The sequence below is a fragment of the Belonocnema kinseyi genome, chromosome 9, assembly GCF_010883055.1.
Source record: "Belonocnema kinseyi isolate 2016_QV_RU_SX_M_011 chromosome 9, B_treatae_v1, whole genome shotgun sequence".
In the NCBI taxonomy this organism is placed as follows: domain Eukaryota; kingdom Metazoa; phylum Arthropoda; class Insecta; order Hymenoptera; family Cynipidae; genus Belonocnema; species Belonocnema kinseyi.
In genome coordinates, this window is record NC_046665.1 from 110,947,302 (window position 1) to 110,975,006 (window position 27,705).

The window sequence follows — 27,705 nt, forward strand, 5'->3', positions numbered from 1 at the left end:
AATTCTAGAATATTTAAACTAAAACTGGCAAAATAAATATTTTCCCAGACAATTCCTCATGGTCGAATTTGGCGCCCTAGATATAGTACGGAGTATTCTCCGCGAGATGACATACGAAAACCCGGTGAAATTTAAAATTCTTTAAATTCAAAGTACTATTCTATAATTTCGACTCCTTACTTTTAAAAAGATTATTAAACTTTTTAATCCTTTTGAGACAATTCTCCCATTTGAAAATTGATATAAATAATCTTCTCTTATTATTAATCTCACTTGTATTAAATTTGAACTATTTTATAACCTTCTAAATTCTCAATGCAAAATTGTATGAGATTACATAACCTGAAATAGAATTACAAACGATTCATACATTAATTAATAATTGCAAATGTATGTACATATCTCGTATGCTCGAATGTAATTTAATATGCAATTAAAGTACAGCAAAATCAGATCGATTTACGTTCTTGCATAGGCGTAATTAATTTTTTTCTCAATATATAGCAGCTGCTTTTTTGAAAACTGTCATCTCGTTTTCAGCTTATTTTGAATAATAAAAACCTTTCTCAAAAACAGAAAAGTGAAGTGGATTCGAATTGATTTTTTTAGTAAAGTAAATATATAGATAGTTTAAGGCTTAAGAAGAAGTTGAGTTGGAGTGAGAGTGACTAAGATGGCAAAAAATGGCGCTGGGTGCCTCGAGACAAGTATCAAAGGTCGTTCTTTTCTTTCTTTTAAATCAGTGTAGATAAAAAAAAGTGCTAAATTCTGGTGGATTTCATTATCGCTGCCTTTATCACTCATTCCTGACGTATGCTGAGCGATTTCATCAGGCAGTGCTAGAAAAATAACTTCCTGGAGAAGAGATGAACACCCATCATGGAGGTTGTACGTATTTATCCAAACTTTCATTTTTATCATTTCCTTTCTTGTTTTCAATTTCACTTTCATTTCCCCACAAAGGAATCAATTCTCTGAGTTGTAGGATTTTTTTGTTTGCTATTGTCAACCGATTCTTTGTCTATGTGCGGTACTTTAAAAAGAATTTTAGAATAAAGCTTTTTTCATTATACTAAATTTTGTATAAATTAGTCAGTTTACCGTATTTAGATAACATGTTTTTTATTGATTGATTTTTTGATAGATTCCTTTGTATAGTGAATTTAAAATCTGTGATTCAAGATTGTTTTTTGAGGTTAGAATGTAATACCAATTTTAGATATATCATTGTAAAATTGAAAGGTTATTGATTAATTCGAGTGACTTGAACTGTCGTGTTAACATCTCATAATAAATAGACCTTTTCGTTTATTAAATAATGGCATTGCTAAAGGGAGAAAATTTTTTAAGAATTAGATATTGTATAAATCAAAAATTAAATTCTTCAACTTCAAAATTCCCATTTTACTAGGAAATTTTTGGAAATAATAAAGACCAACAATCAAATTTGGATAAAATAAGTGTCTCAATTCAAATTCAAGACCCGAATTAAATTAAAAATGACAATTAGAAAATATTGACAAAAAATATATCCGTAAAATTTTGAGGATATCATTCAGAATGGATTCAGTAAAAAATTTTGTTTTACGAAATCTTCGTGAATTGAACTGTTTTTTATTGAAAAATTAACATATTTTTAAATTAAATTATTAATTTTTTCGAATGAAAATTCATCTTTTTTCTTCGAAAATTAAACTGTATGGTTGAAAGTTGAACGTCATTGTCAAAATTGCACTTTTTTTTTGTTTGAAATTTTGTATTTTTGCTTCAAAATTTGACTAATTTGTTGAAAATTCGTTTTCTTTTGTGTTGAGAGTGAATTTTTTAACTCTAAATTTAATAGTTCCATTTCTGGTTGACAATTTATCTCTTTATTTGAGAATTCAGCTGGTTTTGATTGAAAATTAAAATCTTTTTTGATTCAACTTTCAATTATTACATTTTTTTATGAGAATTCCTCATCTTTTTTGGTCGAAAATTTAACTATTTTTTTGAAAATGGAACACCTTTATTAAAAATTTACTTTCTTGTTTGAAGATTCATAATTTTTAATGAAAATTCATATTTTTTGTTGAAAATGTAAGTAGTCTGTTGAAAATTAGTTTTTGTTTTGTTTGAAAGTTATTTTTTTAATTTTAAATTTAACTGTTCGATTTTTATTTTTAAAATTTCTCTTTTTTTAGTTCAAAATACAACTATTATTGGGTCGCAAAAAGCCATTGTTTTTGTTGGCAAATTTCACTGTTTTGCAGAAAGATTTATTTTTGTATTAAAAATTCAACAATTTTATTGAAATTTATTTTTATTCTTGACTAAAAAATTAGACTGTTTTGAATTGGAAATAAAAATATTTTTTGGTTGATATATGAATTATTACGTTTTTTGATGAGAATTCATCTTTGCTGGTTGAAAATTTGGCCATTTTCTTGAAAAATGAAAGTTAAAAGCAGAATTTCTTTGTTAGAAATTAATTTTTGTTTGTTTCAAGATTCCTTATATTACTTAAAAATTAATATTTTTGGTTTAACATTCAAATAGTTTGATGAAATTTTGTTGTTGTCTGATCTTTGATTCGATTTTTGGTTAAAAATTGATCTTTTTTAGTTGAAGATTTATCTTCTCAACAATTTGGTTGAATATGTATCTTCTTTTGTTTAAAATTTCTTTTTTGGTAGAAAAGTAATCTTCCTGGTTAAAGATAAAAATATTTTGTTATTCATTCTAAATTTGGTTGAAGATGAACTTTTTTTCTTGAAAATTTTAATATATTTTTTTGTTGAAAATTCGTCTCTTTTGGTAAAATTTTGTTGTTTGTTAAAAATGCAACTCTTTATATTTTTTGGTTAAAATATTTGTTAGTACATATTTCTTTGAGAATCCATTTTTTTCATGAAAATTTTATTCTTTTAGGATTGTAAATTCTAGAATTGGTCTTTTTACATTAAAAAATCTTTCTTCGTTGAAAATTCATCTCTTTTGGCAAAACGAAAATTTTTTGGTTAAAAATGCAACTGTTAATCTTCTTTGATTAAAATATTAATGATTACATATTTCTTTGAGAATCCATCTTTTCTTTTGTTGAAAATTAGACTTTTCGGCTTAAAAATTCAAGAATTTGTTTGTCATTTTTTTGTCTTTTTATATTAAAAGATTTTTCTTCGTTTAAAATTCATCTTCTTTGGTAAAAATATAATTTTTTGTTAAAAATACAACTGTTTAATATTTTTTGGTTAAAATATTAGTTATTACATATTTCTATTAGAATCCATATTTTTGGGATGAAAATCAGACTTTTTGTCTTAAAAATTCAAGAATTTGGTTGACTGAAAAATCTTCCTTGTTTTTGAAAATTCAATTATTTGGTTAAAAAATTAACTTTTTTCTTGAAAATGTAACTATTTTTTAGAAAATTTATTTGCTTCTGGATTAGAAATTCAATAATTTGGTTGACATTTGTTTTATTTTTACATTAAATAATCTTTCTTCGTTCAAAATTCATCTTTTGGTAAAAATTTAATTTTGTTTTTTTGTTGTTAAAAATGCAACTCTTTATATTTTTTGGTTAAAATATTAGTTGTTTTATATTTCTTTGAGAATCCATCTTTTTTTGACGAAAATGTTATTCTTTTAGGATTGAAAATTCTGGAAATTTGTTGCTATTTTTCTTTTTTGACTGACAAAATCTTTTTTCGTTAAAAATTCAACTATTTGGTTGAAAATTAACTTTTTACTTGACAATTTAACTGTTTATTTAGAAAATTCATTTTTTTGTGGTTTAGGAATTCAATAATTTGGTTGTTATTTTTTCGGTTAAAATATTAGCTATTACATATTTCGATGAGCATCCATTTTTTGAAATGAAAATCAGATTTTTAGTTTAAAAATTCAAGAATTTGGTTGACTGAAAAGCTTCCTTGTTTGAAAATTCAATTATTTGGTTAAAAAATTAACTTTTTTCTTGAAAATGTAACTATTTTTTAGAAAATTTATTTGCTTCTGGATTAGAAATTCAATAATTTGGTTGACATTTGTTTTATTTTTACATTAAATAATCTTTCTTCGTTCAAAATTCATCTTTTGGTAAAAATCTAATTTTGTTTTTCTGTTAAAAATGCAACTGTTTGCCTTTTTTGATTAAAATATTAGCTAGTAAATATTTTTTTGAGAATCCATATTTTTTTAATGAAAATTTTATTCTTTAACTATAGGATGTTAAATTCTAGAATTTGGTTGCTATTCTTCTTTTTTGACTGACAAAATCTTTTTTCTATAAAAATTCAACTATGTGGTTGAAAATTAACTTTTTTTTTCTTGCAATTTTAACTGTTTTATAGGAAACTCATTTTTTTGTGGATTAGAAATTCAATAATTTGGTTGTCATTTTTTTGTCTTTTTACATTAAAAAATTTTTCTTCGTTTAAAATTCATCTCTTTTGGTAAAAATATAATTTTTTGTTAAAAATACAACTGTCCATCTTTTTTGGTTAAAATATTAGTTATTACATATTTCTTTGAGAATCCATTATTTTGGATGAAAATTAGACTTTTCGGCTTAAAAATTCAAGAATTTGGTTGATCGTAAAATCTTACTTGTTTGAAAATTCAATAATTTGGTTGACATTTTTTTTTCTTTTTACATTAAAAAATCATTTTTTGCTGAAAATTCATCTTTTAGTAAAAATGTATTTTTTTGGTCAAAAATGCAACTGTTTGACTTTTTTGGTTAAAACATTAGCTAGTAAATATTTTTTTGAGAATCCATCTTTTTTTATGAAAATTTTATTCTTTTAGGGTTGTAAATTCTAGAATTTGGTTGCTACTCTTCTTATTTGGCTGACAAAATCTTTTTTCTATAAAAATTCAACTATTTGGTTGAAAATTAACTTTTTTCTTGAAAATTTAACTGTTTTGAACAAAGTTCATTTTTTTTGTGGATTAGAAATTCAATAATTAGTTTGAATTTTTTTTACATTAAAAAATTTTTCTTTGTTCAAAATGCAACTACTTCGGTAAAAATAATTTTTAGTTGGTTAAAAATGCAACTATTTATCTTTTTTTATTAAAATATTAGTTATTACATACTTCTTTGAGAACCCATCTTTTTTGGATGAAAATCAGACTTTTTGGTTTAAAAATTAAAGAATTTGGTTGATAGAAAAATCTTTTTTTTTCAAAAATTTAATTATTTGGTTGAAAATTAATTTTTTTGGGATTGGATATTCAATAACTTAATTCCATTTTTTTTCTTTCACGTTAAAAAATCCTTCTTCGTAAAAAATTTATCTTTTTGGTTGAATTCAAATATTTTTTTATTTAAAATGTAAATATTTTCTGGTTGTAATATTAGTTATTACACTTTTCTTGATAATCCATCTTTCTTTGACGAAAATATTTCTTGTTTGAAAATTAAATTTTTTGTTGAAAGTCCATATTTTCGGTTTAAAAAATTTAACAATTTTAATAGAAAATTGATCCTTTTGGCATAAAAATTCAACTATTTAAATTGCATTCTAGGTGGATTTAATAATAATTTTGATTAAAGATGCTTTAAATAAATTCAGAAAAAAGTGGCGCTGGTGCCTTCTTTTTTTTTTACTTTTTATTATTTGAATTAAGAAATTTAAGTTTTTGTATTACAAATTTGATCCTTTGACTCTTCTAATTTTTAATTTTCAAGAATGAGAATCTTTTTTTTCATATTTAATAATAACAACTGAATATAATTGAACAGGTTCTTGATGGTATTAAGAAATTCGGAGACACTCTCGTATCCTGTGCATTTACAGAATGGATTGGTCAGACAATCAGCGAGTACCAGACTTCGCGAACCCTGATAGTGGTTCTAATTACTCTGCTTGTAATTATTATTTTGGTAGGAATTGTCTTTATAAGAAAATGGAAGAACAAAGAATTCCTTCCCGAAGTGAAGGAATTTGTGGGCGTTGGAAGCGGAAGACCACGATTTCGAAAACGGGACAAAGTTCTTTTCTACGGCAGAAAAATGCTGCGAAAAGTAAAATCGATAAGTGGACAGGCCGCGGGACAAGGCAAAAAACGAAGGGCAGTTATGAGATTTGCTAGGAGGCTGTTGCAACTCAAAAAGGAAACTGTTCCTCAGCAACTTAAGGTACCAAAAAACTTCATATAAAAAGAGATTTAATACCCAAAATTAATGAATCCTGGTAAAAAAATTTTTTTTATTAAAAAGTACAATATTCTACGATAACTTTTTCATAGATAATTGTAGAAAATTGTTGATTTTGTAATAATTCCCTATAGATAAATTTAAGGACTAATTAAAAGGTTTTATGATTTTGAAAATAAAGCTAAATCAAAATGTAGACTTTTCTAGATTTTTAAATAAAATTTTAAAACTTTTAAGGATTTTTTCAAAGTTTTGACATTATGCATTTTTTTCATAATATTCCAGAGAAAATTTTAATTCTGTTTTTAACATTTAATTGAAAAAAAATGTTTGAAAAGATTTTAAAACATTTCAAAAGATTTCCAAATCATAAAAAATAAGGAAATTTTTTTATTTTGCAGAATTTTTACAAAATTTTAGGAAAAATGCGAACCATTTTCAAATATATTTAAAATTTATTTATAATTTACGAGTTCCAAAAAAAATACAAAAATGTAGATTTTTGAATGTTTTAAGATAATGCAATTTTTTTCATTCGTCTCCAGGGAAAATTTCAATTAATTTTTTTATTTATTTAATTCAAGGAAAGTATTTCAATACATATATATTATTTAATTATGAATATTTCATCCTTTTTTTTCGAAATCTTAAAAAATCTACAATTTAAAAATTTTTTTCATTATTTTTGAAATTCTTTAAAAATTTCTAAAATGTTGAAAAAATTCTGCAAAGTTGAAAAAATTTCCTTCCAATCTTCCAGTTTTTTTTTTTACAAATTTTGAAATGTTTATTAATCTTTTTGAAAATTTTCTTTAAATTAAATTTTCAATCAAAAAATTAATTTAAATTTTCGACCTTAAATTCCATTTTTTCCTCAAATTTGGAAAAAATCTGCAAGAATTAAAAAAATTCCTACACATCTTCCAGTCTTTTTCGTTAATTTTAGATATCTTTTGAAATTATTTAAAATATTTTATTTAAATTAAATGTTTAAAATCTGAATTTAAAATTTCTCTGGAATTTCATGAAAAAATTTCATCATCTCAAAACCTTCAAAATACTTGAAAGCTTTGAAAATTTATTTCAAAATCTTCAAAAGTCTATATTTGAAATGTTTTTAATTAAATATTTTTGTTATTATTAAATTTTTAACAAAAAAAAAATACAAATTTTTCCTGGAATCTTAAAAAAATTCATTATCTTAACTTTCAAAATCCTTGAAAAATCTACATTTTTGTTTCAGGTTTTTGTAAATTGTTTCTTTTTTTATTCTAAAATTCTTAATAAATTATAAACAAATGAGAAATAAATAAAATGTTAAAAAAATATTCTTAAACATTTTCTTTAAATTAAATTTTCCACAACAACGAAATTAATTACAATTTTCTCTGGAATCTTAAGAAAAAATCTTCAAAAGTCTACATTTTGTTTTAGGTTTTTTAAAAATATTAGTCGTTTTTGAAATATCTTTTAAAATGATTCGTATTTTCCTTAAACTTCAGAAAATATTCTGAAAACTTGCAAAAATTTCCTTCATATTTTCCAGGTACTTTTTTTTATAATTTTTTGAAACGTTTATATATCTTTTTAAATATTTTCTTTAAATTAGATTTTCACTTAAAATATGAGTTCAAATTTTCCCCGGAATCTTAATAAAAGATGTAATTATCTTCAAACCTTGAAAGTCCTTAAAAAGTTTTAAATTTTGTTTCCAAATTTTCAAAAATCTACATTCTTGTTTCAAATTTCTGCAATTTTTTTTTGTTTGGAATTCTTTAAAAACTTCCGAATATGTTCCATAATTATTCGATTTTTTCCTCAAATTAGGAAATATTGCAAAAATAAAAAAAAGGCCTGCACATCTGCCAGATCTTTTTAGAAATCTTTTAAAATGTTTTTATAATATTTTCCTTAAAATAAATGTTTAAAAAATCAATTGAAATTTTCCATGAAGTCTTATGAAAAAAATTTCATTATCTTCAAACCTTCAAAATCCTTAAAAGTTTCAAAATTTTATTTCAAAATCTTCGAAAGTCTACATTTTGTTTCAGGTTTTTAAAAAATATTCTTCGTTTTTGAAATTCTTAAAAAATTTCCAAATATTAAATATCAAATCTTTTTAAATCTTTTTTTAAATTAAATTTTTTACAACAAAAAACTACAAATATAACCTGCAATTTTCAGAACAAATTCATTATGTTAACCTTTAAAATCCTTAAAAATCTACATTGTTGTTTCAGATTTTTGTAAATTGTTTTTTTTTTAATTCTCAAATGCTTAATAAATTATAAAAAAATTATAAATATCTTTAAAAATTATTCAAATTTTTCGTAAAACTTTGACAAAATTCAGCAAAATTAAAAAAATAGTGTCTAATCTTCTAGATTTTTTTTTAAAGTTTTGAATATTTTTTGAAATTTTTAAAATCATTTTAAAATATTTTCATTAAATTAACTTTTCAACAACAAAATTAATTAAAATATTCCCTTGAATCATAAGAAAAAAATGCATTATCTCAAAACCTTCAAAATTCTTAAAAGTTTCAAAATTTTATTTCAAAATCTTCAAACGTCTATATTTTGTTTTAGGTTTTTAAAAAATTTCAATTGTTTTTGAAATTCCTAAAAAATTTTGAAATATATTTTAAAATGATTTGCATTTTCCTTAAACTTTAGAAAATATTCTGGAAACTTGAAAAAACTGCATTTATATCTTCCAGGTTTTTTTTTCATCATTTTTGAGATTTTTTGAAATGTTTCTATATCTTTTTAAATATATTTATTTTCCATGGAATCTTAAGAAAAAATATAATTATCTTAAAACCTTCAAAATCCTTAAAAGTTTCAAAATTTTATTTAAAAATATTCAAAGGTCTACACTTTTTTAGGTTTTTTTTTTAAACTTCTTCATTTTTGAGATTCTTAAAAAAATTTCAAATATCTTTTAAAATGGTTCGCATTTTTCTTAAACTGTAGACAAATTTTGGCAAAATTGAAGAAATTGCCTTGAAATCTTCTATTTTGATTATTTTTGAAATTTCTTGAAATTTTATAAATCTTTTAAAATATTTAAAAAAAATTAAATTTCCAACCAAAAAATTAATAAAAATTTCGTTGGAATCTTTTGAAAAAATTGCATTATCTTAAAACCTTCAAAATCCTTAAAAGTTTCATTTCCATATCTTAAAAAAATCTACATTTTTTCAAATCTGTCGGTACCAATAATTTTTTTGATTGTCGATACCGAAAATTTTGTTATCGTTACCTACAGTCTATGCATTTCTTAAACTAAGATATTTTACTTTTTTTCCTTAATTTAATTTTTTGCGTCTCTTTGAATTTGTACAAAAGTTTACAAAATTATAGTCTGGTAAGAAAATGTTAAGAACATAATTATTTCCCAATATTGATAGATAATTAAAATCAATTTTTTATTATTTTTATTTATTTATTGATTCTATTAAAATATTATTTATATATAATATTTATTATGTTATTATTTTATTTATTATTTATATTTTTAGAAACATTCAGAAATACATTTGATCATTAAATATAAATCCTCATTTGGAGCTATTTTTAAAATTATTTTTGTATTCTTTTTTGATCGGATTATTGAATGAATTGATTTATTTATTTCAGGTATTAGAGCCTCCAGCGGAGTATTTAGAGGAAGACTTAGGACCCGGAGAAAGAGTGCCTCCAGATGCCTTATACATTCTCCAGAGCATCCGAGTTTTCGGGCATTTTGAGAAACCAGTCTTTCTAAAATTGTGCAAGCACACTGAGATTATGAATTTGCCTGCTGGAAGCTCCCTCTTCAGAATTGGAGACCCCGACGAAAATGTGTTCATCGTCCAGCAGGGCTTAGTCAATGTTTATATCACGGGATCTGACGGCACTCAGATTTCTTTGAAATTAGTCAAAACTGGAGAATCGGTGACTAGCCTTCTTAGTTTTACGGACGTGCTCACTGGCCACACGAGTACTTATAAGACCGTTTCTGCGAGAGCTGTCGAGGATTCGGTCGTCGTCAAATTGCCGATGAGCGCCTTTCAGGAGGTCAGTTTCCCTTTATGCATAACCAGGGTATCCTTGAAAATCTTCAATTCTTCTTGAATTTTTCACGAGAACCTTCAATTCATTTTTTTCTTTCAACACTTATTTCATTTAATTTTCGAAAAATAATTCAACTCTTTTAGTCTATTGTAAAAGAAACATCTCGTTTCGAAGATTTCTTGATTATTATTATGAATTTATTGTCTTGACACTCGGAATTTCAAAGATTTCACAATTATTTTGAAACGCTTTTAAAACTTTCAAAGATTTTGAAACATGTCCAAGATTTTAAGCTATCTCTAAATGTTTCAAAACATTTTGAAAGATATGAAAAGATTTGACTAAGATTTCAAATAATTCAATGACTTCAACGAATAAAAAACATTTCACAAATATTTCAAAAGATATCACAAAAATTCAAAGATTTCACAAACAGTTTGAATTTTTCAAATTATTTTAAAACTCAAAATATTGCAAAGATTTTAAAGATTTGGAAAAGGTTAAAGTAAACCAGTTTTCTAAGATTTTAAAAGTTGTTGCCCAGATTAAAAATTATTTTATGATTTCAAATTAATACAAAAGGTTTCAGAAAGATCTTACAAATAATTCAAAGATTTCAAACGAGCACACAAAGGATTTCATAACAAATATTAAAGAAAGATTTCATCAATAGTTCGATATATTTCAAAATAATTTAAGGGATTTTATAAATTTTAAAACATTTCAATAATCTTCAACAATTTTTAAGTTTTCAGACGATTTCAAATATTTTAAAGATTTTAAAAAGGATTAAATTTTTTGTAATTTTTGGTTTGTTTGGAATTATTTTAAAACTTTGGAATATCTTTCAAAATTATTAGATTTTTTCCTCAAATTTGGAAAAATTCTGCAACAATAAAAAAATTGCCTGCACATCTTCCAGATGCTTTTTTGATCATTTTAGGTTTTCAAAGCATTTTAATTGTTTTTTAAATTATTTTAAAATGTCTACATTTCTTTTAAACTTATATATTTGCAAAATTGAAAAAATTGCCTTCAATTTTCCAGGTTCTTTTTTGATAAGTCAGGAATGTTTCAAAATGTTTTTAATTAATTCTTTTAAATATATATATATATTTTTTTATTACATTTTTACAAAAAAAAAACACACAAAGTTTTCCTAGAATCTTAAGAAAAAAATTTCTTTATGCTAACCTTCAAAATCCTTCAAAAATTGACATTTTTGTTTCGGGTTTTTGTAAATTGTTTCTTTTTTATTCCCAAATTCTTAATAAAATATAAATAATCAATATCTTTAAAATTTATTCGAAATTTTCATGAAATTTTGAAAAAATTCTCCAAAATGAAAAAAATTGCACTCAATATTCCACATTCATTTTGATAGTTTTGAAAATTTTACGAATTTTTAAAAAATATTTTGTTTAAGTTAAATTTTTAACAACAAAATTTATTACAATTTTACCTGGAATCTTAAGAAAAAATGTCAATCTCAAAAAATTCAAACTGCTTAAGAACTTTGAAAATGTATTTCAAAATCATCAACACTCTATATTTTGTTTTAAGTTTTTTTAAAACATTTTAATTGTTTTTGAAATTTTTCTAAATATCTTTAAAAATGATTCGAATTTTTCATAAATTCTGCAAAATTAAACAAATTGCCTTCAATCTTCTAGATTCTTTTTTGATAGTTTTGAAAATTTTATGACATTTTAAAAAATCTTTTAAAAATGTTTTCTTTAAATGAAATTTTCAACAACAAAATTAATTACAAGTTTCCCTACATTTTTTTAGATTTTAAAAGAAAAATCATCGTTTTTGAAATTCCTAAAAAATCTCCAAATATCTTTTAAAATGATTCGCATTTTCCTTAAACTTTAGAAATTATTCTGGAAGCTTGAAAAAATTTCCTTCATATCTACCAGATTCTTTTTTGTTAATTTTGGAAATCTTTTGAAATGCTTTTAAAATATTTTCTTCAAAATAAATGTTTAGAAAATGAATTAAAATTTTTCCTGGAATCTTATGAAAAAATTTCATCATCTCAAACCCTTCAAAATCCTTAAAAGCTTTAAAAATTTATTTCAAAATCTTCAAAAGTCTGTATTTCGTTTTAGGTTTTTTGAAAAAATTTAATTTTTTTTGCAATTCTTAAAATTATTTCAAAATTTTTTAGACGATTTCGCAAAGATTTCTAATTTTTTAATAATTTCAAATAAATATAAAAGATTTAAGACAGATTTTATAAATATTTTTAATATTTTGATAAATTTCACATTAATTACACAGATTTAAACAATTTAAATTTTTTTAGCAATTCTAAAAAGATTTTACATCGGATTTCGAAAAATTTTTAAAAAAGATTTTAACTTTTTCAGAAGATTTCAAAGATTTTAAAAAGCATTTCTTTCGAAATGTTTGAACGTAAAAATTAAGTGTTTCATTTAAAATTCGTCTTTTTTTAAATTTAACTGTTTCTTATTCAACATTAAAATATTTTTTGGTTGAAATATCAACTGCTCAATTTGTCTGCTTTTTTCGTATTATAATCAACTGTTTTTTTTTATTAAATATTAAAATATTTTTTGTTTGAAATTTGAACAATTCAATTTTTCGTTGAAAATTCATATTTTTTGGTTCCAAATTATACTACTTTGTTAAAAACTAATTTTGTTTTTTATTGAAAACTAATTTTTTTTTACAGAAATTTTAATTATTCCATTTTTGTTTGAAGACATTTTCTTTTTTAGTTGAAAATTTACTTCTTTTGTTGGGAATTGTTTATATTGCTCAATTTTCTTGAAAATTCGTTTTCTTTGAGTAGAAAATTTACCTTTTTTAGTTAGAGCTCTAAATAATTAGTTGGAAATTTATGTATTTTGTCGAAAATTTGTATTTCTAGTGGAAATTTAATAACAAGATTTCAAAAGATTTCCAATATATAAATGATTTCAAATTAATAGAAAATATTTTATAAAAACTAGACAATTATTTCAAAGATTTCATAAAAATTTCATAACGATTTCAAAACACTTCAAAGATTTTAAACTATTTTAAATATTTGTAAAAGATTTCAAAAGATTAAAAATATTTGACAGATTTCAAATTGATACAAAAGATTTCAAGGATTACAAAGATTACCAGATTTTCACTAGATTTCAAAGATTTAAAACGATTTCAAAAGGTTTCAACAAATATCAGAATTACGTAGATTTAAAGAATTTCAATTTTTTTAAAAATTTTAAAAAGATTTCAAATATTCCAGTAATTTCAAATTAATAGGAAAGATTTCACAAAGATTTCAAAGATTTCATTAAAATTTTACATTATTTTAAAACAATTCCATAATCTAAAACAATTTCAAATAATTTTTAGTAGGTTTTCAAAGATTTCACATCGGATTTCGAAAATTTGTTACGAAGATTTTTAAATGTTTAGAAGATTTCAAAGATTTCAGAGCATTTCAAAGATTTTAAACGATTTCACAATTTTTTAGAAGATTTCACAAAGATTTCAAAAATTTAATGATTTTAAATCAATACAAAAGATTTAAGAAAGATTTCACAAATATTTCTAAGATTAAAAAAACGGCAAAGTACACCAGATTTCAAAGATTTCAAAACATTTCAAAGATTTGAAATAATTTCAGAATTTTTTAGAAGATTTCAAAAGTTTTCAAAAAGATTTCAAATTTTTCAAATTAGAGAAAGATTTTACAATGATTTCAAAGATTTCACAAAAATTTCAAAAGATTTTTTAAAACTTTCAAAGATTATAAGGATTTCAAATATTTTCCAAAAATTTAAAAACATTCCAAAATATTTCACAGAATTAAAAAAATTTCACCAAGATTTTAAGCACTACAGGAGATTTCAACGAATTTACAAAGTTCTTCAAAAGATTTCCAAGCAAAAAATTAAGAATTTTTTAATTTATGATTCTACTTTCTTCATAAATTGTTGGCATATTATAGAGTTTTTTAAAATTAAAATGAACTATAAGTAATAATTTCAAATTATAAATTTAGAATATTATTTAAAAAATTAAATTCGAACTGAATAATAGAACCCAATAAAGAAAATGGAACTCTTCTTGATTGAAAGTTAATTCTTTTTGAATTAAAAGTCTGCTGCTATGTTTTTGGTTTGAGAATTCGTCTCGTTTGGTCAAAAATTTTATTATTTGGTTCAAAATTTAAATATTTTGTTGAAACTTTAACAATTTTGTTAAAAAGTCATACTTTTTGTTAAAGATTCAAATATTTTGTTGAAAATTCATCCTTCTGGCTTAAAAATTGATCAATTTGATTAAATTAATTGTTCTTTCTTGACAAAAACAGATTTTTTTTGTTGAAATTTAACTATTTTGTTAAAAATTCATCTCTTTCTGTAAAAATGTTACCTTTTTTTTTGTTAAAAATGCAATTGCCTAGATAAAAAGTAATCGGTATTGGTTGAAAATTAACTTTTTTGTTTAAATCAACTGTTTTGTAGAAAATTTGTATTTTTGAATCGAAAATTTAACAATTTGGTAACAAATTTAGTTATTTGGTTAGAAATACATGGATTTGATTGAAAATTCGTTTATATTTTAGTAGAAATATAATCTTTTTGGTAATAAATTTAACTATTTATTTAAAAATTCATGTATTTTGTTTATAATTATTTTTTTGGGTATAAAATTAAACGTTTGTATTAAAAATTCATCTTTTTGTTTTAAAATATTTGAAATTTTTAGAAAATTCGTTTTTTTGGTAGAAAATCAAGATTTCTTAAATTTAAATTTCACCTATTTGTTAAAAAAATAATTTATTTGGTTGAAAATTCATTTTTTGGTCGAAATTTAATGATCTTGTTTGATAATTCAACTATTTGGGTAAAAATTCATCTCTTTGAAAACTTAACTGTTTTGTTGAAAATTCTACTTTTTTTGTGAAAATTAACGTTGTAAACTGAAAATTAAACTATTCCATTTTTGATTGAAAATTAACTTTTTTATTTAAAAATTCATCTGCTTAGGTTGAAAATTTAATAAATTTGTTGAAAATTGTTTTTATTTGGATAAGAAATGAATTTTTTGAACTCTAAACTTAACTATTCCCTTTTTGTCGAAAATCTATCTTCATTTGAAAATAGAACCGTTTTGTTAAAAAGTTAGTTGGTTATGATGCAAAATTAATGTTTTTGTTTAAAAATGCAATTATTTTGTTAAAAATTCGTTTTTTCTGGTAGAAAATTTTTTTATTAAAAATTTAACTTTTGCGTTGAAAATTTATCTTTTTTATACAAAATTAATCTCCTGGGTGAGAATTTTTTTTTTTTTTTTTGAACATTCACCTATTTGATTAAAAACTTTTATTTTTTGGTATAACATTAATCGTCTTGATCAAAAATTTAACCATTGTTGAAAAATCGTCTTTTTGGTTTAAAAATTCATCTCTTTCTTTGAAAATTTAATTATTTTCTTGGCAATACTTTTCTTTTTGAATTAATTTTTTAAGCGAAAATTTAAATACATACAAATTTAAATAAATTTATGTTTTCATTTGAAAATACAACTGTTTTATTAAAAAGTTGGTTGTTTATCTTGGAAAATTAATATTTTTGCTTAAAAATGCAACTCTTTGATTGAAAATTTGTCTTATTTGGTAAAAAAATAAATATTTGTTGTTGAAAATTTAACTATTTGGTTGAAAATTCATCTTTTGGATTGATAATTAATTTTTTTTCAAATATTGCCTCCTTGGATTTGAAAATTCTAGAATTTGGTTGAAAATTCATGTTTCGGGTTTAATAATTCATCTCATTTAGTAGAAATTGCATGTTTCTTTGGTCTGAAAATTCTTTTTTTTTTTTAGCCGAAAACTCAACTATTTAGCAAAAATTTATCTATTTCGTAAAAAAAATGTGTTTTTACCTTAAATATTAGGAATTTGAAGCTTGTAAAACCTATTATCGATACATCAACGAGAGTTAAACTACTTAATTAAATTTTTTTGTTTGTGAAAATTCATCTCATTGTTTGAAAATTTAACTATTTTGTTAAAAATTAATTTTTTTTCGTAGAAAATAAATTTTTAAAGTAAAATTGTAATTATTACATTATTTATTTTCAAATTCAACTTTTTTTTTTGATAATTCGTCTTTTTTGTTAAAAAATTAATCTTTTTGTCTGAAAACTCATTTTTTATAATAAATGTAATAAATAAATTTATTAATATATTATTTCTAATAATTTTTTTGCCTATATAAAATATAAACGCTTAAAAAATATTTAATTTTTAAGTGAAATTGTTAAATTTTGACGTATAAATAACCGTAAACACTTATTATTTGTAGAAAAAATTTGTGTGATTTTAAGAGATATTTAGAAGTTTTGAAAAAATTCAAAATTAATAAAAAACTTTATATGCTTTCAAGTAATTTAAATTAAGTGTGTTAACCTTTTTTTCAGAACTTGTGAATCTATTTGAAAATTAATCGATTTTTCTACAATTTTTGGAAAATCTTGCCAATTAAGAAAAATCTAAAAATCTTTGATTATTTTTTTATAATTTGTTAAATCTCTTTAAATCTGTTTAAATTTTCTGTTCCAATAATTTTTCAAAATGAAAACCCATTTTTTATTTTTATTTCTAAACCTACATTTTGTTTAAATCCTCAATATACTATAAAATGAATCTAATTTTTCCTACAATTTTTGGAAAATCTTGCCAATTTAAAAAGAAAATTTAAAAACCTTTCAGATTCTTTTTGGATCATTTTTTAAATCTCTTAATATCTTTTTAAATTTTCTGTTACAAGACCTTTTCAAAATGAAAACAAATTTTAATTTTAATTTCTAAATCTACATTTTGTTTAAATTCTAAATATATTTTAAAATTACTCGATTTTTTCCTCTAGTTTTTGGAAAATCCTGCCAATTAAAAAAAAAATCTAAAAAACTTTCAGATTTTTTTTTGATATTCTGTTAAATCTCTGAAAATCATTTTAAATTTTCTGTTACAATATTTTTTCAAAATGAAAACCCATTTTTATTTTTATTTCTAAATCCACTTTTTTTTTTAATTCTAAATATATTTTCAAATTAATTGAATTTCTCCTACAATTTTTGGAAAATCTTGCTATTAAAAATTAATCCTAAAAATCTTCTAGTGCCTTTTTTAATAATTTTGGAAATTTCCCTCATATATTTTCTAAATCTACATTTTGTTTAAATTCTAAATATATTTTAAAATTAATCGATTTTTTCCTCTAGTATTTGGAAAATCTTGCCAATTCAAATAAATCTAAAAACCTTTCAGATTCTTTTTTGATAATTTTTTAAATCTCTTAAAATCTTTTTAAATTTTCTGTTACAATAATCATTCAAAATGAAAACCCATTTTTTATTTTAATTTATAAATCTAGATTTTGTTGAATTTCAAAATATATTTTAAAATTAATCGAGTTTTTCTTACAATTTTTGAAAAATCGTGCCATTAAAAAAAAAATCCTTAAAATCTTCCAGTTTCTTTTTTGATAATTTTGGAAATGTTTTTAAATTTTCTGTTAGAATAATTTTTCAAAATGAAAGCCATTTTTAATTCTAATTTTTAAATCTGCATTTTGTTTAAATTCTAAATATATTTTTAATTAATCGAATTTTTCCTACAATTTTTGGAAAATCTTGCCAATTAGAAAATAATGATTAAAATCTTCCAGTTTCATTTTTGAGAATTTTGGAAATCGCTTAAAATCTTTTTAAATTTTCTATTACAATAATTTTTCAAAATAAAAACCCATATTTTATTCTAATTTCTAAATCTACATTTTGAAGTTCTAACTTTAATTTGAATCTATTTAAAGCTTCTAAATATCTCCTAAAATTACTCTAATTTTTTCTGCAAATAATAACTGTTCTATTGTTATTTATAAATTCAAACTTGCAGGATTTTGTTTTCTAAAAGAGTTTCTAAAAGTTGTAGAAAAAAGTCAATTAATTTCTAGATGTATTTAAAAGTTCCTCTAGATATCTCAAGATTTTAAAATAAAATTTCAAAAATTTTCAAGGATGCTTAAACTATTTGAAATGAAAATAATTTAGCTTCTAATTTAATAACTGTTCAGTTAAAAAGAAAAATTATTTTTCAATTATTAACGTGTCTAGCTTAAAATTACAAGAAATAATATAATTTTGAAAATTTTTAAAGTGAATTGCTTGATTATTTTATTTAAAGTATGGAAAAGGTTAACGTGTATTTTTATTTTTTCAACTTAATCTGAATCTTTCAACTCCAAAATTTATCAAAGTAAAAAATTCTAAATATTGCAGTTTATCCATTTTGTTTTAAATTGTTAAATTAAAAAGTGTAATTACCTTCCATTTTATATGTATAAATTATTGAGCATTTGAATATACAATTTTTGAATTGAAAAACTTTTCAATTTTAATTTTGAAAATTCAAGAGTTCCGCTTTGAATGCTTTAATTTGTTCTGTATTAATTATTATTTTAAATGAAAAAAAAAACTATTAGTATAGAGTTTGATTTTTAAAATTTCATTGACCGTTTAAAATGTGTGTGAACCGGGGAAATGACCGGGAATTTTTTTCTTGGATTAAAACGGCCATCCAGAATACTAAAAATAATACATTTTAGTATTATTTGAGAGGTATAGAAATGTTGTAACGATTGTTTAATAATTCCAGGTCTTTCAAGATCACCCAGATGCATTCATTCGAGTGATCCAGGTGATTATGGTTCGTTTGCAGCGAGTGACATTCACCGCTCTGCATCAGTATCTCGGCTTATCAGCCGAACTAGTTAATCAAGGGACTCACAAAAAGAACAAGAGTCCCTTTTCCGGCTCTCCTGTCCGATCGAGAACGCGCGAAAATTTCGGCGCCCAAACTTCCGAGACTCTCTTGAATAGTTTTTCCTACTCATCGGAACAGCCTGAAAGTTCTGAGACGCTACCAAAAGAGTCAAGCGGCATGAGCAGTTCCCAACCGATTCCCATCCTAGTTAATAGAAGGTGCAGTATTACGAAAATGATGCAGAATTTCAATCAAAAACTCTTGAGTACTCTGATTCTATAAAAAAGTGTGTCCTGATTTAGATCGTCCTTTTACAGATCGAAGAACAGTCTCGATTTGAAAAATTCATGCCCGAGTCCACAAATGAGCCAAGCGACACCGGCCGATATGGTGCCGGAATGTGACTCGCATTGGCCGAACTCGTCTGTTTGCAGTGTCCAGACTCAACAAACGGGTTCTGCAGATGCTCATCAATTTAGTGGACCAAGTAGGAAAAGATCGACGAATCAGGGAATCCAGGATTTGGACGAGACTCAGATTATTCAAATTGCGACGGAAGCTTTTGTTAAGGAACTCGGGCTGGAGGATGATTCTCTGCTGGTTGACGGAAAAGTGCAAATCAGGGAAGTGCCAACCGGGACCTATCTTATGAAGGAGGAATCACATAAGGTAACCAACAAATTGATCAATCATTTCAGGCCTCACAGACCGGTCCCTAAAGTATCCTATTTTCTAATATTTTATCACACTAGGTCGGTAACGTCAAAATCTGCAAGGTTTTCCCACTTTGTGGTAGAGTTTTTAAATTCCCGAAAATTGAAGTTCGGGTTATATAACCGAGAATATGATAGAATTTAAGAATTTATTATTTTTAACAATATTTTTATTGTTCAGGCTATATCAGCTGTTTAATATGAATGTACTTATTTATTTCAAACAAAAAATAGTACATTACATTCGTCCCGTGTAATGTATACTATTTTTCTTCCTATCCGGCCGAAAATTCGTCGTTTAGTTAAAATTTCCAATCAAAAGCGCGTGTGACACGTAAGACTCGTCTGCTATGAAGTCGCGGCCATGTTTTTATTTCCTTCCCTGCAGCTAAGTCAGCCGACATAACCTACGCGTAGCCAGAAGCATGATATAATTTTCCATTTTAAGAACGATTCATAAACTAACGAATAGCGGTTGGCTGATTTTGAAGGTAATAATTTTAGATTTATGATAGCCTGGGCTTCTTTGTCAAAATCTCGAATATTTTCCTCCTCATCGCTACTTTCACCTGACGAACAGTCACTTGGATTCATAATTGTAAGCAAGACTAATTTAATACTTCAAAACGCAATAACTGTCCATACGAACACCTCTCGTCGTAACAATTTAGCTTACAATAATAACACATAACAGTTTACTACATAATACGCAAATATTATGTAGTAAATACGAACAACTCTCGACTTTTCGTTTCAACAAAATCAACAAAATTCAGCTTAGGTTAGAAATCCTCATGGACGAGAGTCGAGATAGCAGTGTCGATACGATTCGTTAGATGGCGCGCAGGGCGGGAAGGAACGGTAGGTTTCGGTAAAGATACGCCGGGAAGAAACTCGAATTTTCGGCCGAGATAGGAAGAAAAAAGTTTTTTCTACTTTAAAATAATACTCTTTAACAAAATACTGAAATTTTTAACGTAATAGCTGAATATTCAACCTAAAAAGACAAATTTCCAACGAAAAAGTGTCATAGTTTATATTTTAATAAATAAAGAATTAAATTTATACAACAAAAGAAAAGAATTTTAAAACCAAAAAGACGAATTTCCAATTAATAAAGAATTTTCACTCAAAAAATAATTAAAATTTTATCTAAATTATTAAACATTCAAACCAGAAAACTAATTTTCTTTTAAAAATTCCATTTTCAAATAAAAAGTATGACTGTTTAACAAAAAATTAATTTTTCAATGAAATTTCAAAAAACTAAAAAAAATTTTTAACAAACAAAACGCAAATTATTCATTAAAAAATATCAATCTTAAGAAATAGAAATTTTCCATTTTCTGTTAAAAAATGAATTCTAAACAAAACAAAAAGAATTATTTTCCACTAAACAGTTAAATTTTCAACCAGACATTAGCCTTCAATAAAAAAAAATGTCACAATGTAGTTGAACATTGACCCAAGTAGTGGAATTTTAAATAAGAAAAGATTAATTTATAACAAGATAATTAAACTTTTAGCCAACGATATTACATTTAAACTTAAAATATAAATCTTTAATAAAAAAAGTGATTTCTTAACAAAGCGATGCACCAAATGTTTTAAACAAGTTAGTTGAATTATCAAGCAAAGAAGAACGATCTTTGAACAAAAAGTTGTATTTTCATACAAAAAATGCAAATTTTTGTTATAATAGATGAAGTTTTAAATCAGAAAGATAAAGTTTCAAAGAAATAGTTGAATTTTCTGTTGGAAAAGATTTTAATAGAATTTTCAGGATCAATCTATGAATTTTTTAACAAGAAATAATTTTCTATCAAAAAATTGAATTTTTAATCCAAAAAGATGAATTTTTAACCAAAAAGGAGGAATTTTCAACAAAATTGTTAAATTCTCTAGCAAATAGTTGGATTTTTATGAAAAATATGAAATTTATCTTAAAGCAGGATTTTTTATTACAAAAAAAAGTTGAGTTTTTATCCAAGAAAGATTCGAGCTAACTCAGTAACATCAAAAATTTAATTTTTGTAATAAAAAAATGTGTTTCTACGAAAAAAATTGAATTTTCAATCCAAAACGACGAATTTTATTAACCAAAAAAGATGAATTTTTAACAAAATAGTCAAATTATCTGCCAAATAGTTGCATTTTTATTCATTTTTATCATGTTTCAACACCAAAATATGAATTTTAAACAAAAAGTAAATTTTCTACAAAATAGGTAAGTTTTCAAGAAAATAGTATAATAGCTTAATTTCTAACCAAACAGTTGCATTTTTATCAAAAGATTTAATTTCTGCTAAAGCAGGTAAACTTTAAAATAAAAAAGACAAACTTTCGAAAAAAAGAGTTGAATTTTCAAACGAAAAGTTAACGAAAAAATCCAATTTTCTATTAATTATAATAAATTTCGAAATTCTCATAAATTCTCAGAGATTTTATTTCTCGGTTATATTCTCGATAATATTCTAATTCTCATTACCATTCTTAAAGTAATATAACCGGCTCAGAACTCTACTTGCTGGACTCACGAATAGAGTTCTGAGCCGGTTATATTACTTTGAGAACGGTAACGAGAATAAGAATATTACCGAGAATATAATCGAGAAATAAATTCTCTGAAAATTTATGACAATCTCAGAATTTATTTTAATTAATAAAAAATTGCATTTTTTCGTTAACTTTTTGGTTGAAAATTCAATTCTTTTTTTTTTTTTTTTGAAAGTTTAAAATTGTACCTACTCTTACTAGTTCCAGTTTTCGACACCAGGAGGCAAAATGGTCGACTACCATTTCTAATAGAAAATTGCATTTTTTCGTTAACTTTTCGGTTCAAAAATTCAACTCTTTTTTTGAAACTTTTTATTCTTTTATTTTAAAGTATACCTGCTTTAGCAGAAATTGAAATCTTTTTTTTAATAAAAATGCAACTTTTTGGTTGGAAATTAAGCTATTATACTATTTTCTTAAAAAGACTTAACTATTTCGTAGAAAATATACTTTTTGTTTAAAATTTATATTTTGGTGTTGAAAAATCAACTGAAATATGTTCTGGATGAAAGTTCCACTCATAAAAAAAATTTGCTTTTTATTACCAATTAATCTGTTTTAGTACAAACTTGATCTTTTTTGGATAAAAATGTAACTATTTAGTATAGAATTTAACTGTTTTGTTAAAAATTCATCCTTTTTGTTTGAAAAAATTCGTCTTTTTGGATTGAAAATTCAATTTTTTTGGTAGAAAATGATTTCTTGTTAAAAAATTCATTGTTTGATCGTGAAAACTCGACTTTAATCTTTTTAAACAGAAAATTCAACTATTTTTTAGAAATTAAGCTATTATACTATGTTCTTAAAAAGACTTAACTATTTCGTAGAAAATTTATTTTTTGTTTAAAATTTATATTTTGGTGTTGAAAAATGAATTGAAATATTTTCTGGATGAAAATTCAGCTATCTTTTTAATATTCGTTTTTCTCTTTATTTAATTAAAAATCCATCTGTCTGAAGAAAAATGTCATATTTTTTTTGATAAAAATGCAACTGTTTTGTTGGAAATTAAATTTTTTTGTTTAAAAGTCATACTTTTTTGTTGAAAATTCTACTATTTTCTTGAAAATATCACTATTTTGTTGACTATTGACTTTTTGTTGAAAATTTATATTTTCGTGTTAAGAAATAAACTAAAATATTTTCTGAATGATATTATCAGTTATAAAAAAAATTGGACATTCTTATTACAAATTCATATGTTTTAGTACAACATTTAATATTTTTTGGAAAGAAATGAAACTGTTTGTTAGAGAATTCAACAATTTTGTTAAAAAGTCATCCTTTTTGGGCTACTTATTCGTCTTTTTGGATGGAAAATTCAATTTTTTTCGTAGAGAATCATTTCTTGTTTAAAAATTGATATTTCAATCGTGAAAATTTTTCAGTTGAAAATTCACCTTTTTTGGTGAAAATAATTATTTAGTTTGTAATTTCATTTTTGTTGGGTAAAAATGCTTCAGTTTTGTGGAAAATTAATTTTTTGCTGAAAAGTCATATTTTTGTTTGCAAATTCAATTTTTGTAAAGAACTTTTATTTATGTTTTGACTGAAAAACCTTTTTTGTTAAAAATTCGTTTCAGTATTTTGTTAAAAAGTCATCTTTTATAGCAGAAAAAGAGATTTTTTTATTTGAAATAATTTAATGAATTTGAAAACTTTACCTTTGTATATGAAATACTGTTTTATTCCGTTTATAAAATATGCTATATTAAAAATTTAACAAGATTAAAATGCTGGTATTTGAATATTAAAAATTTGAAATTAAAAATTAGTCAAGGAAAAAACGAAATTAATTCATTAATCAACGAAAAAATATAATTTTCCCTGATTGAAATTAGGTTGCAATGTTGTGATAGTTGGCGGTCAAAATTTTGGAATTTTGGTAGTGCGTTAAAGTGTGTTTTTCAAAGATGTCAAGCGATTATTTTTTCACTTACAAAAATAAGGAGAAAATAAAAATTATTCAAGACTGCGATCCATCTTAGAAATCCTATAAGATATCTTGAAAGTGCTTGACATTCTTAAAAACCACTAAAACTGTTTTAAAATCTTATAAAATCTATTGTAAATATTTAAACCTTTTTGAATTATTTTTAGATTTTTTAAAAATCCTTTGAAAAGAAACTTTAAGATCCATAGTAATTCCTTAACATCACTTCGATTCTTAGAAATTCTGTAAGATTTCTTGAAAATCCTCAAACTTCTCTGAATTTTTTTTAAAATCCCTTAAACTTCTTTAAAATCATTTAATTTTGTATTTTAATTTTGTATTAATTTTGTGCTAGAAAAGCCGAATTTTTATAAAAAATATATACATTTTTAACGAAATCGTTGAGTTTTCTACCAAGAAGATTAATTTTTTACTGAAAAGACCAGTTTTGAATCAATTACAAAAATTTTCAAATAGTTTGAGCAATGTCAGTTTAAATTTTATTTAATTAGTTTTTATTCTATATTTTTTATCGTTTCTAAAAATTTTCAACTAATTAGTTTACTTTTTAAAAAATTCATTTTCGACTAGAAATTACTTTTTTTTTTTTAAATTGTTGAATTTTCAACAAAGAAGATTAATTTGTTACTAAAAAGACACATTTGCAATAAATTACATAAATTTTCAACTAGTTTGAACAATGGTAGTTTAAATTTTATTTTATATTTTTTATCGTTTCTAAAAATTTTCAACTAATTAGTTTAATTTAAAAAAAATTCATTTTCGACTAGAAATTACGAATTTTCATAAAAATAAATACATTTTTTAAAAAAATTGTTGAATTTTCAACAAAGAAGATTAGTTTTTTACTAAAAAGACAAATTTGCAATAAATTACATAAATTTTCAACTAGTTTGAACAATGGATGTAACGGTAGTTTAAATGTTGTTTTATTAATTTTTATTTTTTATCGTTTCTAAAAATTTTCAACTAATTAGTTTAATTTAAAAAAAATTCATTTTCGACTAGAAATTACGAATTTTCATAAAAATAAATACATTTTTTAAAAAAATTGTTGAATTTTCAACCCAGAAGTTTAATTTCTTTACTAAAAAGACAAATTTTCAATAAATTACATACATTTTCAACTAAATAGTTTTAACAATGGATGTAAATATGCTTTAAATTGTATTTGATTAATTTTTAGTTCATATTTTTTTTCGTTTCTATAAATGTTCAAGTAATTAGTTTAATTTTCAACAAAAGACATTAATTTTCTACCAAACAGTTGAACTTTAAACCAAGAAGTGAATTTTCTACCGAAAAAGGTGAATTCTCAACAAAATACATAAATTTTGAAAGAAATAGTTGAATTTTGAATCAAGAAGATTAACTTTTTTTTACCAAAAAGAGGAATAACTAGATAACAGCATTTTTAACTAAAAATATCAATTTTTAACGCAAAATAAAGTAGTAAAATTTTCATTTTAGACAATTAATTTTCAAATTAAAAAATCTAATTTTCTACAGAACAGGTTTATTTTGTGCCAAGTTATTGAATTTAACCGGCGAAATAATTAATTTTTTATATAACATTTGAATTTTCAACGAATTACTTGAATTTTCGAACAAAAATGATGAATTCTCGACAAGAAATATAATAGGTAATATATTGTCCAAAAATACGAATTTTGTATAAAACACTTGAATTTTCAACAAAAAAATTTATTTTTATCTAGTCAGTTGAATTTTTAACCAAGCAATTAAATTCTTAACCAAAAAGATTAATTTTTAACAAAATAGTTCAATTTTCAGTGAACATGAATTGTTAACGATAAATGTAATATTTTATATCTCAACCCGAAAATATTATAATTGTAAATAATACACAGATTTAACGAAGAAAAACGAATTATTAATCTATTTGTTCCGAAAAAATCCGGCTATTTGTACAAAATTTCGGTGCAAATAGTCCATGGCTTAATTTGAAACCAAATATAGATTTTGGCAGATTTCGAACAAAAAATTTAAAAGCCTTTTAAGAATTTAAACATTTAGAAAGATTTATAAAATTATAAAAAAAGAATGTGGAACATTTTAAGGTAATTTTTTCAATTTGGCAGGATTTTAAAAAAGTTTGAGGAAATATTCGAATCATTTTCAAAGAAGTTTAAAAGTTCTGAAAAAAGGATTTGTATAATTTAAAATTTGAAAAAATCTCAAACAACATGTAAATGTTTCAAGACAAAAATATGCAATTGTTGGTTTTTTTTTGTTTCTGGCTTAAAATTGCTTAAAATGATATAATTTAGACATTTTTTTAATGGATTGATTGATTCTTCAATTTAAATTATTGAAAATGATAACGTAGATTTATATTTTTTGAACTGAATCTGAATCTTTGAACTCTATGATTTATAAAATATTTAAATTCTCAATTTGGCAGTTTAACTGCATTTAAATTAAAATTGTTATTTGAAAATTGTTAGTAGCTTTCGTTTTACACGTGCGAATTATTGATCATTTAATGTACAAAATTTTTGAAATAAATAAAAATTTCAAACTTCAGTTCTAAAAATTTCAAATTCAAGAGTTCCACTTTGATTGCTTTCATTTGCAGCTTAATTTTTTTCTTTGATTAAAGCGGTTGCCCTGGAAAGAATAAAATTTTAAATGAACATTAAAGTTTGTTCTTAATACTTAAAAAATATTATTTAAAAAAAAAATGAAAAGTTTGCTTAAAAAGAAATTTTTAATTCGGGCTACACGTAAGTTTAATTGATGCAAACTCCTGTTCAAAAAACAAGAATCCAACGACCAAATTTGGACCAAAACGAACAAACAAAAACAAAAAATAAATAAAAAAATTCTATTGTAATCTGAAAAAATAAAAATAGAATTCTCGGCCAAAAATTATTTTTTTTTTTTAATTTTTCCAGATTACAATAGGATTTTTCTTTTTCTTTGTTCGTTGTGTCCAAATTTGGTCGTTGGATTCTTGTTTTTTTTGTTAACAGGAGTTTGCATCAATTTGATTATTGGACGTTAAGGGCATGTGACACAGCTAAATACCTATATTACCGACCACAGTTTTTCAGTTCACTGAATGTTTTTTTGAACCTAAGAACTTTTTTTGTGAATAAAATATCGAGCTGAAACTTTGGGAAATGTATTAGAGTACAATAAAGTACGTTTAGGTACTGCATTTTGGTAGGAACTTCTCTGAAAATTATTTCATCTTTTTTCTGAACCTCAACATTTTTTGAACGTTCCAACTTTTTTTATACATAAAATATCGGTCTCACACTTTAAGAAATGCAAGAGCCGAAAGAAAAATACGTTTAAGTACAAAGCTTAATAATAAAAGATGTAAAAAAATATATTTCAACAATCAATTCCAACGTCATCAGCCGGTAACGTACACGAAAATACGAACTCTCTAGAGCCTCGTCTAGTGGCCGCCAGGTTTCGTATTTTCGTGTACAACGTTACCGGCTGATGCCGTT

At 23.3% G+C, this 27,705-nt stretch overlaps 1 protein-coding gene across 1 annotated transcript in view; it reads left to right on the plus strand.

Annotated features, from left to right (window-relative positions):
• Positions 1–524: 524 nt before the first annotated feature.
• Positions 525–27,705, plus strand: part of LOC117180689 (neuropathy target esterase sws) — a 95,130-nt gene continuing 67,949 nt past the window's right edge. Inside the window, exons 1-5 of the mRNA XM_033373179.1 lie at positions 525–888; positions 5,732–6,127; positions 9,787–10,206; positions 18,890–19,215; positions 19,315–19,666. Of these exons, the coding sequence (XP_033229070.1) occupies positions 880–888; positions 5,732–6,127; positions 9,787–10,206; positions 18,890–19,215; positions 19,315–19,666 (1,503 nt within the window). The 5' untranslated portion in view covers positions 525–879. The remainder of the gene's footprint in view (positions 889–5,731; positions 6,128–9,786; positions 10,207–18,889; positions 19,216–19,314; positions 19,667–27,705) is intronic.